This window comes from Artibeus jamaicensis, unplaced genomic scaffold (assembly GCF_021234435.1).
Source record: "Artibeus jamaicensis isolate MK-2021 breed Jamaican fruit bat unplaced genomic scaffold, CSHL_Jam_final contig_1998, whole genome shotgun sequence".
Classification (NCBI taxonomy): Eukaryota; Metazoa; Chordata; class Mammalia; order Chiroptera; family Phyllostomidae; genus Artibeus; species Artibeus jamaicensis.
In genome coordinates, this window is record NW_026521407.1 from 10,458,837 (window position 1) to 10,477,767 (window position 18,931).

The 18,931-nt window shown below is 36.9% G+C and overlaps 1 protein-coding gene and 1 non-coding gene across 9 annotated transcripts in view; one reads left to right on the forward strand and one right to left on the reverse strand.

The window, feature by feature from the left end:
* ACACA (acetyl-CoA carboxylase alpha) overlaps positions 1 to 18,931 on the forward strand; it is a 278,851-nt gene that overhangs the window by 65,514 nt on the left and 194,406 nt on the right. For all 8 annotated transcript variants that reach the window (XM_053654887.1, XM_053654891.1, XM_053654894.1 and 5 more), the window contains 7 exons: positions 3,591 to 3,723; positions 5,033 to 5,171; positions 10,138 to 10,247; positions 11,787 to 11,868; positions 12,805 to 12,903; positions 14,599 to 14,705; positions 17,432 to 17,542. In XM_053654887.1, the coding sequence (XP_053510862.1) occupies positions 3,591 to 3,723; positions 5,033 to 5,171; positions 10,138 to 10,247; positions 11,787 to 11,868; positions 12,805 to 12,903; positions 14,599 to 14,705; positions 17,432 to 17,542 (781 nt within the window). The remainder of the gene's footprint in view (positions 1 to 3,590; positions 3,724 to 5,032; positions 5,172 to 10,137; positions 10,248 to 11,786; positions 11,869 to 12,804; positions 12,904 to 14,598; positions 14,706 to 17,431; positions 17,543 to 18,931) is intronic.
* LOC119062727 (small nucleolar RNA SNORA38) lies at positions 13,576 to 13,705 on the reverse strand. The gene has a single exon (XR_005085030.2). It is a non-coding gene; the product is annotated as a small nucleolar RNA SNORA38 (small nucleolar RNA).

Genomic DNA, 18,931 nt, shown 5'->3' on the forward strand with positions numbered 1-18,931 from the left:
TTTGAGCAGTCATCCAGGGAATTCCCATCTCGTCTGTATTGGATCCTCTGTTTCTTGCATCCCTTGTCTTCCTTCTTCTTAGCTTATTCCATCCTTTTAGAAGACACCATTCTTTAATAGCTTCCCCAAAAAAGGTAGGTGAGAGGTGAAGATTTTGAGATCCATCGTATTTCTAAACTATTGATTAAATCTTACAGCCAATTCCTTCTCCACTTTAATTTCATCGGTATAGACATGGCTTCCCTTTTTCTCTTATACTCAAGCAAGTCCTTACTAATTCTAGGTTTATATGTCCTCTATTTCTTCCCTCCCTCCCTAAATAACAAAAAGCTGACCTTTGAGGAGCATGTGTGTGTTTAACTTTAGCTGTATAGAATTATATAACCATTGGTTCATGGCACACTCATTGGTCCATGTGTGGCCCACTATTATTTATTTATTTGGTTAGTTATTTAGTTACTTAAAAAATATAATATAGAAAGAATTTGAAACCTACCACCTTAAAACAAAGGTATGTCCTTGGCCATCACCTACATTTAATAATATGGACTCTTCTTGACCCTTCTCCCTGCCTCCTCACCCAGATAATCAATTTTCTTAATCACATAATTATCACATTCTTTTGTTTTCCTGTTTATATAGTTTTAGTGTAACTTATGTATCTCTTAATAACTGTGTATTTTAGTTGTTTTTAACTTCATGATTTGTTTTTAATTTTGTAATCTGTATAGTCTACTATATATTTGGACTTCTTGTATATTAATTGTATAGCTAGACACTTGACTAAGGTCTATTATTTCTAATACTTTGCAGAATCTTCTGTGTTTTCCATGTAAATGATCATATCATTCCCAAATAATGACAGTTTCTCCTTTGTAATCCTAATGCTTCTAAATTTATTTTATTTTATTTATTTATTTTTAGAGAGAGGGGACAGGAAAGAGAAAGAGTGGGAGAGAAACATCAGTGTGTGGTTGCCTCTCATGTGTCCCCTACTGGGCATCTGGCCTGCAATCCAGGCATGTGCCCTGACTGGGAATCAAACTGGTGACCCTTTGCTTCATAGGCACATGCTTAATCCACTGACCTACACCAGTCAAGGTGCCTCTATTTTTTTTAATCCATTTTATTGCACTTACTAGAAAATCTAACACAGTTTTTTACATTCTATGGATTTTCTAAACTTAAATCAACTTTAGCCCTGGCTGGTATAGCTCAGTGGATTGAGCGTGGGCTGTGAACCAGAGGGTTGCCAGTTCAATTCCCAGTCAGGGCACATGTCTGGGTTACACTCCAGGTCCCCAGTAGGGGGTGCACAAGAAGCAACCACACATTGATAGGTCTCTCCTCCTCTTTCTTCTTCTCTTCCCCTCTCTCTAAAAATAAATAAATAAAATCTTTAAAAAATTAAAAAATAAAGGCTTTTAAAAATAATTTAAAAAATAAAATTAAACCATCTTTGTATACCTGGGGAAAACTCAACTTGGTCATGGAGTAACACATTTTTTACTAATAGTTGCTCATTTTTACACTGATACCCTACTATTTAGTTTGTTTAGGAATTTTGCATTTGTAGTCAAGAATAAAATGGACCTGAATTTTTACCTTCATATAACATGTTTGTCTGGTTTTACATCAGTGTTCTCTAGCTGGGGAGTTTTATTTCTTTTTCTGTGGTCTGGAAGTCTGGTAGACTATTGCACTTTAAAGTTTTATAGAACTTGTCTTTTAAAACCATCTGGACCTGGTATTTCCTTCTTTTTTTTTAAGATTTTATTTATTTTTAAGACAGAGGGGAAGGGAAGGAGAAAGAGAGGGAGAGAAACATCATTGTGTGGTTGCCTCTTGCATGCCTCAAATTGGGGACCAAACCCACAACCAGACATGTGCCATGACTGGGAATTGAACCAGCAAGTTTTCACTTTGTGGGACAATTCCCAGCCAATTGAGCCACACTGGTCAGGGCTGGACCTGATATTTTCTTTGTGGGACGATTTTAATCATGTTCTTCTATTTTGAAAAGTTAAATTACTGAAGGGTGAAGGTTAGAGTATAGGAGAAAGGAAAAGATAAAAGTAGAAGAAAATAGCTGTTTATCAAACAGTGTATGAAAGACCTTATTTATGTACATTATCTCATTTAATCCTCAAAATACCCACTCAGAGGGCCTATCAAGGTCCAGTCAAGAAAAGAAAAACTGCATTAGGTATTATGATGAGCAGGACATTCAATAGTGAGAATTGATTACTTGCATGTTAGAAGTAAAAGAACAGAAAAAGGATGTTGAGGTAACCCAGACTTAATACCTATAGAAAGCAGTTATCACCCCTAGGCCTGGGAGGACAAAAAGGAAGAAGAGGTGGGAACTTGGAGGAGGGCCCTGGCAGCTGGTGCTTGGACCACTTTGAGTAAGCTTTAAGTAACTGCTACTCAGCTCTCTGAGGAGGAGACCTGGCCTGACAGGCGGTTTAGGCCCAGGCAGCCTGTAGTCAGAGAAGGAGTGAGCATGACTAGGACTTACTGACTGCCAGGGAGCCACAGCCTGCTGCTCCTGGATTCTTCCTAGGAAGGTCAGAAGGTGCTAGGAGCTAGCGTTAACTCTCTGCTTCTGTGGAGCAGTACTGGTAATAGCTAGAAAGCACGAAAGAGGTCTGGTTTGTTTGTTTTTTTTACCCCCCTGCCTTCCCATTGGCAGAACTGAACAGTTTTGCAGAGAGGCTTAACCCTATTTTCACAGAGCAGAGCATAAAAGAGTGGGCTTGGAGCTGAGAGACAGTAGGTAAATATCTAGAACAGTAAATACTCTGCGTATTTTACAAAGAGAAAACTGAAGCTGAGCAAGGTTAAATTATTTGCTAAAGCTCACTGGAACTATTAAGTAGACAGATCAGGAATTTAAACCCAGGTTTGTGCTGTTTCAAGAACTATATTTCATCTAATCTAAAACACCATTGATTGTTAGAGGTGCCAGTATGGTCTGTACCACTGAGGGAAAAAAAAGTACTGCCAATTAAATAAACCATACAATCAGTTGTACGATAGAAACCAAATTCAGAGACTTTAAAAAAATTATTGTAGGGCATCTTAAAATTGATGAAATATGGTATATTATGCTGCCTTGTAAAGAATTTGGTTTTGGAGTTATTGATTTTGCAACACCTGTGGGGTACACAAGTAAACCATTTGGTAGGCAGTTAATAGCTAATAAGAAAGATGGAGGGTAGTGATACAGAGGTGAAGGTCATCCATATGCCAGAATCATGATCCAGAAACAGCCTTGCTCATCGTGTGTTCAGCTTTAACAGCTGAGTCTATTATTTATATCATCTCATTTCATCCCAACCTTTCCCTATCTTTTAATATTATTTGTTATTATTCAGGGACAGTTTTTTTTTCTTACATTTCTGCAAGCACACATTTTCCCCCTCTCTTTTATTTAAAAAGTATGTGGTCTGCCAGCATGCAGTCTACATAAGGGTGCAGTTGGAAGAGCTGTTATAGTATGGCAGTGAAAAGCAGGTCTCTAGGGGGGATAGATGGCATGAAGAAATCCTACTGATAGACTTTATGTGGTTTCTCTATTTTTATAGGTCCAGCATGTCTGGCTTGCACCTAGTAAAGCAAGGTCGAGACCGAAAGAAAATAGACTCACAGAGGGATTTCACTGTAGCTTCTCCAGCCGAATTCGTTACTCGTTTTGGGGGGAATAATGTGATTGAGAAGGTAAGTTATAATCTGCTAAATTTTTTTCCTAAGTACATGAGATTAATGCCTCAATTTATTGTCTAGATTTGCTCAAAACTGATATTTAGACTTTCAGAAACCTTTCCTTTTTATGTGAAATTATCCTATTTCCCCTAGCATTCTATTTAATAATTTTACTATTTTTTATAATGTGTATTAACCACTGATAATTTAGTCACAGCTAGTTAAGATGTTGAAGCAGCGTTCATAAAGTTCTTTTTAAAAGATCTTGTGGTTTTACAGAGCTGGGCTGCACTGATCTGAGAGGCTCTGAGAAATGGGTGAGCTTGTGGGGCAGTGGTACGAAGATAATATTGTGGCGTTGGATTCGGAGCTGAGGTAGTAGAGAGTGTCAGAACGGAAAGTTTAAACAGTTTGATACATGTGACTTACGGGCTTCCACCAAGTATTTGAGATGTTTAGAGGGAATGTACTACATGAAATACTTGAAGAGATTTCAAGTGTTTTTAAATGTTATGAGTAACTGTTGTCACTTTTATCTAAACCACGTCAGAGCTGAAAGGATGGCTTGGTTGAAACAGCTTACAGTGATTAAAAGATTAAAGGATGTGGACCTACATTCCCGCCCCTAAAAGTATTGCTGCAGCAGTGTCTTTCTGTTAGTCTTCCAATAAAGATAGATTATACGTCTCCTAGTCTAGTTGTTATCCTTGGAGACATGATTGTAAGACAGGTAGAGAGATGAAAGGTTTGTTTCAGAGCAGTCTCAGAGTCATTGACTTCTCTACTCTTTTTTTTCCGTGACCGTTCTTTCTGAGGCAGTGTCTACAATTCTAAGGCATTTGGGGTTCAGCGTTTTGGAGAGAGGTGGTGGTTGGTGCAGGGTTCTTCCACATGTTCCGGGTCCTGCGCCTTGTGCTGCAGTGGAGAATGGAGCACGACGCTGCTCTGTTGAGTCTTCCTCCATTCCTTATTCGATAATACCTCATCTCTGAGTTTGCCTTCTTCCGTTCCCTAGTGATTGGTATGGTAGGATAATTTAAAAACTCACAAGATTTGAGTAGCTGTGCTTTTTTTTCTTCAAGAAACGAAGTTAGAAAGGAGTAAGGTTGAGTGGGCATGTAGGAAGTATTTCCTTAGCTAACGTTTTAAAGTATCCTTTGATCATGTCAGAGCAGTTCCTAACTGCCTAGACTAGCAATACAAATTCCTGTGGAAAATCTGGCTTTTCAGAGAAGGATCTACAAAAACTTTCTCTCTCCTTTTCCTTTATCGTTGCTCGCCTTTTCTACTTTCCTCTCCAATTCCCATCCCTCCACTCTCCCAGGTTCTTATTGCCAACAACGGCATTGCAGCAGTGAAATGCATGCGTTCTATCCGTCGGTGGTCTTATGAGATGTTTCGAAATGAACGCGCAATCCGATTTGTCGTCATGGTCACACCTGAGGATCTTAAAGCCAATGCAGGTGAGTTATTACCATTAAGAAAGCATTACTTTTGAGCAAAAAACACTGAATAGCTCAGCCTTTAAGTAGGAGAATGGTAACTTAGGGGAATTCCCAAACCAATGGCTTTTCTGTGAAATCTTTTTAAAAGGATCTCTCTTTTAAAAAGTGATAATAGCCCTGGCTGGTGTAGCTCAGTGGATTGAGCACAGGACTGTGAACCAGAGGATTGCGGTTCGATTCCCAGTCAGGGCACATGCCTGGGTTGCAGGCCAGTTCCCTGCAGGCCATTTCCCAGCAGGGGATGCACTAGAGGCAACCATACATTGATGTTTCTCTCCCTCTCTCCTTCCCCTCTAAAGATAAATAAATAAAATCTTAAAATAAAAAAAAAAGTGATAATAAATGCCCTGGCCAGGTAGCTTAGTTGGTTAGAGCATTGTCCTGATACACCAAAGTTGTGGGTTTGGTGCCTGGTCAGGACACATACAAGAGTCAACCAATGAATGCATAAATAAGTGGAACAACAAATCAATGTCTCTCTGTCTCTCTCAAATCACTAAATAATAATTTTCAAAAAGTGTTAATAATAGGCATAAGTGATTGTGCCATATTTAACCTCAACACAGATTCCGTGTTCTACGTAGAGATAGGTAGGAATTTAACAAAAGTGTTGATTTGGTTTTTCAGGTGTATGCCTTTCAAGTGTCAAGTATTTGCCAAGCCACATACTTTAGAATATGTAAGTGGAAAGGTCTGGAAGGAAATACTATTTCCATTGTGAACCAAAGTGCATTTTTCCCCCTTTCCTGAGGGAGAGACCTCTTGGGACCCAAGTGGGTTGTACTCTGCAATCTCTTCTGCATATTCTCTTTTCTCAGTGGTCCTCCAGCTGAGAGTAGTTGTAGATAAAGACTTTTGGGATAGCTGAAAGGTTGTGACTTTCCTCTCCATATCTTATCACTAAAGCGTAATCTCTAAGGTAGAGTACCCACAGATAACATTAGCTTTTTATTTAAAAAATTTTTTAAGATTTTATTTATTTATTTTTAGAAAGAGTGGAGGGAGGGAGAAAGAGAGGGAGAGAAACATCAATGTGTGAGAGATGCAAGGTACACCAATCAGTTGTCTCTTGCATGCCCCCAACTGGGGACCTGGCCTGCAACCCAGGCATGTACCCTGACTGGGAATTGGACCTTTCTGTTTGCAGGCCCGAGCTCAATCCACTGAGCCACACCAGCCAGGGCAACATTAACTTTTTAAATAGCTATCTTTTAAAACTTGTTTTGGTTTGTGTATATTCTCTCTATAGTGACACAATGATGTTAAGACTAAGCCTAAGAAGTAATGGTTATTAATGTCGTCTTATTGAAAGTACAGATAGAAATTGCTGTATTATTTATCTATTACTGTGTAACAGTATTACCACAAAGTTAGAAGCTTGAAACAACAGACATTTATTATCTCACAGTTTCTGTAGGTCACGGCACAGCCTAGCCGGTCTTTGGCTTCATGTTATCACAAAGCTGCAGTCAGTTGTTGTTGGGGCTGCTGTCTCATCTGAGGCTCAACTTTGGATGGATCTGCTTTCAAGCACCATGGTTGTTGGCAGCATTCAGTTTTCTGTGGGATCTCAGATCAGGGGCTTGAATGTTTAACTGGCGACTAGAGGCTACACTTGGCTCCTTGTCATGTGGGCCATTCCAAAATGACTGCCTTTTACCCCAATGCCTGCAAGGGAAAGTATTAAGATAGGTTAGATTCCTATATAATGTTATCATGGAAGTGACATCTCCTTATATTTGCTGTATTTTCTTGGCCAGAAGCAAGTTACACTGAAGGAGAGGGGATGACTTAAAGTATGAATATCTGGAGACTTCGATCATGAGGACAGACACCGTAGTGTCTGTTCATCACAATTTCTAAGAAGAACATTGGCCATAAGGAGATCGATAGCCAGATACAAGAATAGGGAAAAAAAGTACATTGCGTATAGTCAGAAAACAAAGGTATGATGAGATATACCAAAACAGCAGTACTGGTTATCTAGTATAACCGATACTGGTTATCTAGTGGAATTTTGGGGTCTTTTTATTTTTATTTGTGTCTCTGCTTTTTTACAGCTCTTTAACTTAGAGTTTTTACTGTATACTTTCTTTAAACATTATTTAAAAAATAGAGCCCTAGAAAGGATTATCATATTGATAACAGTGGTAATTGAATTAAGGAGTTAGTATCTTGGATGATTTTTATTTTTTCATTTTGTTCTAAACTTTGTATTATGTTAATTATTTTAATATCTTTATTGAGTATAATTTATGTACCATAAAAGTCACCCCTTTAAAAGTGTGCTTTTCTATGAGTTTTAGTAAATTCATACCATTGTGCAGTCATCCCTGTAATCCAATTTAAGCATTAAGTATTTTACCAATTTAAATAATTATGAAAAAAGGAACCTTAGATAGAAGAGTTGCTTATTAACATGAGGAGAGGGCTTCCTGTTCTGAGACTAGAGGGGAACAGGCAAAACTGACAGGTGAAGGGAAGGTGAGAATAGGGATAATGGACTGGTTGCATATTTTTATTCCATGGTAGTTACTGGAAAAGTTCGAGAGGAGGATGATTAGTGAAATCCTTAGTATTTAATTGTATATTCTCTTTTAAGGGTAATTTTCTTATTTATTTGTGAATATACTCTGGAATAGTGTCATGGTAGTTGTGGGAACTGTGGGAACTTGGAGGTGACAGAGAAGTGCAAGCTACATAGTTAGAAAGCTTTCTTTTCTACTTTCCAGGCCTTCTCTTTTCTTTAGTGTCTACAATAACAAAAATAGAAGATTGATTGTGTAGAATTCTGAACTGCTGTTGGTTCAGACAGCAAGCAGTACCTTGTAGACTCTGTGTGTGTGCGTGTGTGTGTGTGTGTGTGTATAGGATATAGGTCGGCAGCTAAAGTTACTTTTTTTTCTGTATCTAGGGCTGCTGAACTACAGAAATGTTAGATTTAACTACATAAGAATAAAAATTTCTATTTAGCAAATAAAGAGGAAAAATTAAAGACAAATGGTAATCTGGAAAAATGTGTTAGCAGCAAAGAGTTTCTACTTTTGAAATGAGAAAAAGGCACCCTTCAATAGAAAATGAACAAAAAAACACAAACAGGTAGTCCATGAAAGAAGAATTAAAAAGGAACAATAAACATATGAAAATAGATTTGATACCAGTGGTAATCAAAGAAATGCAAACCCCAGTCAATAGTAGATTGGGGTTTATTTTCATGTATAGGACTGGCAACATTTAAAAGATCAGTGACATGTAATGTAGATGAGAGTGTAGGCAGGTTGTCCTGTTGCGGCTGAGAGTCTAAACTGGTTGAATGATTGAAAGTGTGCATAACCTTTGACCCAGTAGTTTTACTTCTATGAACATAATCTCAGGGTACAATTGGACAGTGGTATAAGGATATTCATCATTACACTGATTTAATATTTTTCTAAATTATTAATAACCTAACCTATGTGTCCACTAGTAAGTTAGTGGGTAAATGAATTATGGACTATTGAGACATTAGTCAACTATTAACATATTCATATATTAATATTAATTGGAAATAAATGTTTCTATTGTATCATATTCTATATAGAAAATCTATAAAATTCTTAGTATCTGTGTCATAAATATGGGAAGGGAGCCACACTATGTTGTTAAATTGGTTAACAATTTATGGTTTCTAGGATATCAAAACATGAACTGATTATCTATGAGTGGCAGGCAATGGATAATTTTGACTTTTAAAAAGTAGTGTTATTATATCCTGGTATGTTATTTAAATTTTTTTATAATTAGCATGCTTTCCCTCTTATAATCAAAGAGAACTATAAACCTATTTTTCTTTTAAGTTTTTTTTTAAAGATTTTATTTATTTACCTTAGAGGGGAAAGGAAGGAGAGAGGGAAAGAAACATCAATGTATGGTTGCCTCTCATGTGTCCCCTGCTGGGAACTGGCCTGCAACCCAGGCATGTGCCCTGACTGGGAATCGAACCTCGATCCTTTGCTTCACAGTCCTGCGTTCAATCCACTTAGCTACACCAGCCAGGGCTATAAACCTATTTTTATTTTGAACAAAATGTAGGGCCTTGTATCTTACTTTGAGTAGAGTTTTCTTTTAGAAGGACATAAAGCCTTTAATAAGAACAAGATATACGAAATGTTAAAAATATGAAGGAGATGGATCTTGAGCAAGTTATTTAATTGCTGCAAGCCATAATTTCCTATAAACTTGGTGCTGATAATACCTATCATATATAGGACTGTTGAGTGTTAAATGAAATAATGTATATATAAAGTACTTATTAGTTCAATTTCTACACATTGTAGCTGCTCTGCTACAGTCATTGCCAGAATGGTAGAGAGAGACATCAGGTGACAAATTTGAATGGAAATACTGAGGGAAAAAGAAGTAAGGGGGGAAAGAAGGTATCTTTTTAAAGTTTCTTTCAAATGCCTATTATTCCCAACATTCCAGGTAAACCATTTCAAACACCTGGGAGACTCCTGTATCTAAGCTTCCTGTTGAGCCAGGCTACAAACCCTCTTCTGTCTTAGCTCTGCATCAGGAAAAGGGCTTTCTCAGAATATAGTGCAGGTTAAAGATAAAGGATGTCAGAACCAGAGTCTTTTCCTAGAATAGAATAATTGTACATAGGCCTCTAAGTGACAGACACATTATTGTTGATATAGGGATAACAAAGAGCCTTCAGAAAGGTTGCATAATGAAATGTTTGAGAACTGCTGTTTTAGTGTAGGAGCTTCCTAAATATGAGATTAGCGCATATTAGTGCCTGTGACTTAATAAAGTCAGAGCCTTCAAATTACCCCATTAATGCAGTTTGGTTACTTATGATGGGCCTTTACATAGTTTTGCTCTGCTGTTCTGTCTCAGAAAATAAAGCATATGTTCTTTATCATTTTGCTTGCATTTTCAGAGTACATTAAGATGGCAGATCACTATGTGCCAGTGCCAGGAGGACCAAACAACAACAACTATGCAAACGTGGAATTAATTCTTGATATTGCTAGAAGGATCCCAGTGCAAGTAAGAGATGCCAATGTGTCCTTTAAAACCAAATTTCTGTGTTCATTGCAGCATCATTTACAATAGCCAAAATATGGAAGCAACCTAAATGTCCTTCAATAGATGAATGGGTGAAGAAGATGTGGTACATATATATTATGGAATATTACTGAGCTATAAAAAAATGAAGTTTTGCCATTTGTGACAACATGGGTGGACCTAGAGGGTATTATACTAAGTGAAATAGCTCAGACAGAGAAAGACGAAATACCATATGATTTCACTTATATGTGGAACCTAAACAAACAAATAAAACTGAAACAAACACACAGATACAGAGAGTATTTTGATGGTTGCCAGATGGGAGGGGGGTTGGAGATGGATGAAAAAGGAGAAGGGATTAAGATTTACAAACTTCCAATTATAAAAACAGTCATAGGGATATAAAGTACAGCATAGGGAATATAGTCAGTAATATTGTAATAACTGTTTATGGGGTCAGGTGGGTCCTAGACTTATCAGGTGGTCACTTCATAAGTTATATAAATGTCTAATCACTATGTTGTACACTGAAACTAACATAATACTGTATGTCGACTATAATTGAAAAATTTTTAATTTGGCAGAAAGGAAAAACAGTAAGTTTTCACTTTAAGGATATTAAACTTGAGCACTATAGTTCATATATGAACTAATATTTATACTTGCCAAAAGAAACTACTGCAGCTCATGGTTTGCAGTGCTTCACTGTTTTAATAAACACAAAAATCTGCAAGTGGTCACAGAAAAAAAACTCCAACATGTTTAGCCATTTTACAGTTAGGCATAAGGGACATCCAAAGAAGTTTTAATTTTATAGAAGGGATCTTTGTTGAAAATTGATGAGTGCCTTTATGTGGAATATAACAGACAAGGAAAGATACGAAGATACACTTAGTTGAAATAAAGTAAACAATACAAACAGGTTTGTAAAGGGTTTTTCAGAGATTATTTATTCTATCCATTTCACCTTTAAACCAACTAGAGTAAGTAAATGTTACCTATTTTCAGTGGAATATTCTTCGTCCAGAATATGGTGGTGTAGAAGTAGGTCATTTCTTCCCAATGACTCAGAAAGTATCTTAAAGCCCAAAAAGAAAAAAAGTATGATTTGTGTGGCAGTTCAACCACTACGTATAAAGGTTGAGTTGCGTTGCTAAAGTAATTAAACCTGAAAGGAAACTAGTATTTCTAGAAAGGGATCTATAGAGTCTAGTTGAAAGAGGATCTAAAGAGTCTAGTATGAATTGAGTTTCCTAAAGAGCAACAAAACTAGCTGGATCTGAATATCAATTTAAACTTGGTTTTGACCTCTTCAGAGGTTTTGCCACAATGGACTGTTTACTGTTTTGCAAAGAGCTTGCCAAGAATTAGGCATAGCAGCTGAATTAAGTACTGGGCTGCTGTGGAGCTATTGTACCTCATGGGATAGGGTCCAGTCTTGGTAGAGAACAATACAGTTTATCGTGTTTTTAAAAAATATATGAATTTATAAATGAACCGTATTGTGTTCCCTTGTAGGCAGTGTGGGCTGGCTGGGGTCATGCTTCTGAGAATCCCAAGCTCCCAGAACTTCTTTTGAAAAACGGCATCGCCTTCATGGGTAAGCCTTTCTGGCATACTGTTCCTGTCTTTCTGTTTCTCTGTCAGCTGTGCCCATATTCCATTCTATATTCTGCTTTTCTTCTGTTTAATATTCTCTCATTTTCATCAGTCACCAACGCAGAGTAACATCTTTATTATTTTTTTCCCTTCCTCATTTCTTATGCCCTGCTTATGCGTCTACGTCTTGGTTGTGCTTTCTGACCCTAGGTTCTTTTGCATGAGATATGGAGGAGGCTCTGGTTTCCAAAACACTGGCTTTTAAAAACTTTGCCATTAACCTTAGAAAGCATGTGGAAAACATTTTTATGTAGCAAAGATATTTAATACTTAGGATACCCTGGCAGTGTGCCCTTAAATGTGCGTCAGCACCTTCACATTTAAGCATATAGGTTATGTTCCTATAAGTGAGATCTCAGTCTTCTGTCTTTTCTGCTCTCCTATAGCAGAGAGAGAAATAGAGGTTACTTGGCTCGGAGTGTTTCTGTCTGTCTCAGAGACCTTCCACAATGGCGATTATGCTTTGTAAACACTATTAAAGTTCATTCTTCCTTTTTGGCTCCCCTAAGGCCAAGGAAGGTATAATATTTATGTTTCAGACTTGAACACTGAAACTTTATAGTCCTTAATTTAGGATATTGGTTAAAAAATAACTGTTAACCTGGTAAAGTTGAACATGAAGGATGATAAAACAAGAGTTAGATTTGTCAGGAATTTATTTTAGCATGTATTAATGTATATATTGAACTCTTACTGTGTACTAATAGTACATTGGGTTCTATAAAGGATACAAAGATGAGTTAAAACATAGTAATCCCCATGATCAAGTTTATGATTGCCGTGATTTGTAGGGGAGACAATAGAAATACAAAAATAATTACGTGGAAGACAAAATATATGTGACAGAAAAGAGGCCAAAGTGTTATTTTGTTTTTAGGTCCGCCAAGCCAGGCCATGTGGGCTTTGGGGGATAAGATTGCATCTTCCATAGTGGCTCAAACTGCAGGTATCCCAACTCTTCCCTGGAGTGGCAGTGGTAAGAAACAAGTTCTTGTTTGTATTTTGAAGTGCAGAAAAGTTCAGTGGGATATTTGGGATTGTGGCTTGGGTCTTAAGTTTATTTAAAATGTTGGGATACTTGATAAGACATAGAATCCAGGTTGATTAATTGTGTCTTGTATTTCCAAGCTTAATTAATATACCTATGATTTTATCATGTCTTAGGAATATAAATTTTGTACCAGGTATACAGACGCTAAACTGTGATTTGTGTTATCTTGGGATTTAATTTAGAGAAACTCTGGGAAAACTCATACGGTTCTGTGGATTGGGATCTGATCTGGGTAGACTAGAATCTTTCTCAGGGATGGGTTTCCTAGACAGAATTAAACCTTTGAACTAGCCTGGGAAATGACCTAAATCACTAAGAAAACCTGAAATCCACCTCTTAAATATTTGCCTGCCAGTATCTTTTAAAAAGATTTTAATTAATTAATTAATTTATTAGAGCAAGGGGTAGGTTGAGGGAGAAAGAGAGGGCAAGAAACATCAATTGGTTGCCTCTCACATGCACCCCCACTGGGGATTGGGCCTGCAACCCAGGCATGTGCCCTGACTGGGAATAGAACCAGTGACCTTTTGCTTTGCAGGATAACACCCAACCAATTGAGCCATACTAGTTAGGGCTGCCAGTATTTTCTTTTTCCCTCTGTGTGGGGTGGTTGATCTTTAGCCTGCAGGGAATAACTGGCCACAGACTTCTCCAAGTCCACATTTCTTTGCCTCCAATTCTTAAGTGTCCAAAGACAGGGAACCATGGACATGCCTTCCTAAGAGGAAGTTGGTTTTTTTTTTAATGTCAGCCCACAATGTATTGATTTGCTTTGCCTGTTTAATGCCATTTAAATTCTTAGTTGTCTTTGATGTGGAACATGAGATCAATAGTGAACCTTTCTTCCAGGCATGCAGAAGGATAAGTTAAAAAAAAAAAGATTTATTCTTGACACATTCTTCAAAGAGTATCATGTGAATTATTATAGCTGATAATAGTATGAACTCCCCCTGTTTTTAGTACTCAAGCACAGGAAGCAGATATACTCTGAAACTTCTTCCAAATGGGAGTGACCATTGTCTTCAGGTTAAACAGACTTGAACTCTTGTTACTCTAGCTCACCAGGGGGATTGCAATAACCTCTCCAGACCTGCTGGGTCAAACAGTTTAAAATAAAAGGCTGAATTTGTTTTTGTTTGAATGGAGAGGCTATAGCATTTCCCTTGTGGCTGAGTACAGGGACATTCAGGGAGCATGGAATCATGACTCTGCTGAGACCAATAAAACTTCCATTTCCATTTCCAAGGGCTCATAAAGATTGAATTATTTCCCAGATCTCTGGCCCCGGAGCAGGCCTGAACACACAAATTGAAGGTATTTTGCCTGCTGTGAGAAGCCTGACATGCGTTTTTTGGTCTTGTATGTCCTTGCATTTTTAAAAGTTGCTTCCTTTTTCTCCCGGATTTTTCTAGTGTAAGGTCCTGCTTACACTGGAAATGCAAGTTGTCAGGTTCTGCTATAGATAAATACCTTTAACCCCAAGGACTGATCGGGGTTTTATGGCATCCTTCTTTCTCCCATCTACCCTCAGTGTGAGAGGATTTTAAAGAAGGTATAGCAGAAAGTTGACAAGAACAGAAGCTTTTATAGCTGCATTTAAGTCACTGTTATCTATTGCAGGTCTTCGTGTGGACTGGCAAGAAAATGATTTTTCAAAACGTATCTTAAATGTTCCTCAGGAACTCTATGAAAAAGGCTATGTGAAGGATGTGGATGATGGGCTAAAGGTAGGTTAATAACTCTAGGAAGTGATGTCTTTCAACTGACCAATAACAGTAAAAAATATAGCAGTTTGGAGCCTGTTTGATGATGGCATTAGGCTTGTAAGATCAGGAGGTATAGTTTATAGAGTGAAGAAGTGACCCACATATAACAAAATAATTTAAAATTTTTTGAAGAAATCATCTCACTTAGAACATTTCTTAGGTAGTTATGTCAGAGCTTTAAGGAGGTACTGAGTCTCCTGTCCACCACCTGTTAGTGGGTATGTGGAAGGAGAGGGGCAGCAAAAAATACACTTTTCCCCTGCTTGAGTTCAGAACCAAAAAGCCAGGCAGATAGAGACCAATATGTCAGCTTTATTAAGAATAGAGAGATGTTGGTGAAAATGGCTTAAGTTTGTAGCAACAATCACATTTGTAACTTGAATGTCAGTTAAACTGGCTCACTCACTGGTTACTGGTGGTGCTTAAAAACCACAGACTTCCTTCTACAACAACAGCTTTTACTCTTCAGCTTATTGTATGACTCAGAGCAAACAAAGAGGATAGGTTCTGTGCAGTGGGCCGATTCCAAAGAGGAAAGAGGTTGAGCTATGGACACTCAGTTCCTCCTTCCAGATTGACCAATCATGTAATTTACTCATTTTTTTCCTTGGGGAAGAGTGAGGGAGGGAACCACAATAGGCTGAAAGTGTCACTCTATAATTATTGTCCATCCATGTAAAAACATGAACTGAACAAAAGGAGATCCTTTCTTCAATGTAATCTTTCCTTTATAGTTCTCTGCAGTTTTTTCCCCTTTCACTTTTTAACTAGTTGGAAATATCACATATGCCTCCAGGTAGATGATGAAAGAGACTATTTTAGTTTACAAACACTTGTAACATACAAGTGTTTGACTTGTATGTTACAAATTCAAGAGAAACAGTGACTGCTCAGCTAATTTTAATGTATTGTTTATATTTAAATTAATCATCCAGTAATGTCCTTAATAAGAATTAATATTTCTAATTGAATTACAAATGCTGTATACTATTTGCTGTAATTTGCAAAAGAGTAGAAGCTTAGCTATTTTGCTTATCAATTAAAATTCCTTTTTTCCTGGTTATTATTAACATAAAATTATCTGGTAGAGCCCTGGCTAGTGTGACTCTGTGGGTTGAGCACCAACCTGTGAACTGGAAGGTTGCCAGTTTGCTGGGCAGCGCACATGCCTGGGTTGCAGGCAGGTCCCTAGTTGGGGATGTGCAAGAGACAACTATAGATGTTTCTGCCACGTATCGATGTTTCTCTCCCCCTTTCCCTTCCTCTCTAGAAATGAATAAATGAAATCTCTAAAAAAGTAAAAAAGGAATTTAAAAAGTTATCTGGTAGAAAATTTGGAAAGCCCAAAAAAAGATGATAAAACTACCCGTTTTTTTCCAGCCATTCTCAATTTGTAGATTAATAATGATGACCTTAATTAATAGATTTTTATAATTATTATTAGGGTCTTACTATATATTTTATGCTTGTTTCTTAATATGTAAAAGCATTTTCCTGATGGCATTAAAATTCTTCTAACATTTTAGATGAATGACCTGTGCCTACAGCCATCATATATTTTTAAAAGGCCTACCTTCTTACTTAATCATGTGGGCTATCCTACTTTTTATCTCTTTTCCATATTTTTGTCTGTCTCTGATCACTTATAACCCAGTGATTGAGCTCATCATGCTAACTGTATTTATAGGAATAGAAACAAATAAGTTAATTTTGGAAGAAATGAGGCTGTGATTGAAAGATTTTCATGCTTAGTCTACTGATACAAATTACAATTTGAAATGTTTTTTTTTCCGGTGACATATTTTTTAGATATTGCTTTAATGTAAACCTGAAAAGACTGGAATGTTTTGGTGAAGGAATGACTTGATTATTTTAAACTTTTGGTTAACTTTTCCTCCAATTTACTTTTTGCCTTAACAACACAATTTGGACATTGTCTATATCATTAAATGTAAAAACCACTTCATTCCTTTTAATGATTGCATAGTGTTCTAACTATATGGGTATATCTTGATTTAGTCAGCTCCCTACTTAATGGATATATAATTAATTTTTCAAAAAATTGTAGGATAATCATCTGGTCATTATAAAATACTGTAATGGGAAAAGCACATTTAGAGCATGTGTTAAAAATTAGTTTGCTGACTAGTTTTATTTTGCTCTCTGATTATTTTTATCTTGTACAAAAAAGATTGCATGAGAAAAAAAATTCCGTATACGTGAGAGTTCTGATTTGTTGAGTTTTACTTCTATGTTATCAGAAACTATACAGCTTATATTAAATGAACTACTTATGTCTTTTTTAAATAAAAATTATGGGTAATACATGAATATTTGCATACTATCAGATATTCCATCCATATAGAAATATGTACAGTACAAATGAAAGTTTATATCTACCCATAATTCTATAAATCACCACCAATGTATATTATCAACATTTTTTGCATTTAAATGTGTAAGTGTATCAATGCATATGTAATCATACTTAAACATAAAGGCAATTTCTTTTGGTTCAACCTAATACTAAAAATATTGTTCTATTCCTTTTACATAATAGTATATCTTCAAGCCCCTTCTATTTTGCTATGTATAAGCCAACCAAAGGATAGCATTTTTAAAGGGAGAAAATGCTGACATTCTCCTTCCCTACTAATACCATTCCATTTTCCTCTTTCTTCTTGAAGGCAGCAGAGGAAGTTGGGTATCCAGTAATGATCAAGGCCTCAGAAGGAGGAGGAGGAAAGGGAATCAGAAAAGTCAATAATGCGGATGACTTCCCTAACCTCTTCAGACAGGTAGAGTACAAGTTGTCTTTGTTTGAATTAACATGTATATCAGTGACACATGATATAACTCACAGTATCATTTGGAAGTCCAGAAAATGGAATGAATCTCTCTTATATAAAAGTCATCAGTTTCTCAGATAACTCTTCCTTATATGGTGGCTCATAGGACTTTTTGTGCGATGAAGAGTCAGTGACTTTCTGTATTTTTGTGCCCCTCTTCTGCTGTTGTTACAACATATGTGGTATGGTTAACTTCTGATCTGGATGCTTTTGGCTTGGTCAGGCCCAGACTCTCTGACTGACTTCACCTTACTTTAGTTCGAATTCACTCCTGAGCTTCTGCCATGTGTTTTATCCACCTTGCTGGCCCAGCACCCGAGCCTGTCCTGCCTGGCCACCGCACCTTGGCACAGGAACCCTGTGGCAGGCTCATGTTCTATCAGAACTGCGGGTAGCTCAGGAGAGCTAAACCTAGGGTCTCTGTCTGCCTACCCATCTGATTTGCACCTCAGTGGATACATCTCTTTGACTTTTGGAAGCCAAAGAGATACTCTTTTGAGAATACTAGAGAATCAGGAGACAGGAATCTCCTTTTCCCTGTCCTCAGAGTTACCCTCACATACTTGATTCACTCTTTTTTCTCCTACCAATACCCAGAAAAAGATGTCAGTAAAAGGCAAATTGGGTCACACTCTGGCCTTTTCACTCTCCTAGCTTCTCACTTTTTTTTATTTTTCTAAGAGTCTTTTAGTTTGCACCATCCTTTACTAGTACCCTTGGCCATCTTTTATTCACCCCCCCCTTTAAATTTTAAATCATTCAGCTTTCTTGTCATGAGATAAATTAGAGAAAAAGTCTATAAACTAGGTCTTCCATGATTTGATATACTCAAATAAAGAAAGTGATAAAAATACTGTTTGCTACATTATCTTATTTTCAATGTTGGAATTGGAATATTACTTGTTTTTTTCTTTACATACCTTCTATAATAATTCCAATTTTGTAGGTATTTCACTGCCTTATGGAGTGTAAAGAAAATACCTTTTGCTTTCAGAAGCAAAAGAAAAAGCATGTTCGTTTTTTAAAAAGTTAACTCTAGTAGGTATTTCAAAACTACTTATTACTATGGAAACAAATAGTTGAAGAAACTAGAACACTAAGATTAGGAAATTTTATGTGAGTGTTGAAGTTCCAATAATGATTAACTAAAAAGCTAAAACCAGGTCTCTCATTGAGAACAAATTAGAAAAGCCGGAGCAAATTTTAAAAAAAAGAAAAAGATGGTGATAAGGCATTGGAAACCTTTCAAGGCAGTGAAGAATTATGGGCTAAGAAATAGAAGAAGAGGAAAACCTAAAGAGATGAGCCTGGCATTTGAAGCCACTTTTTCTCTAGAGA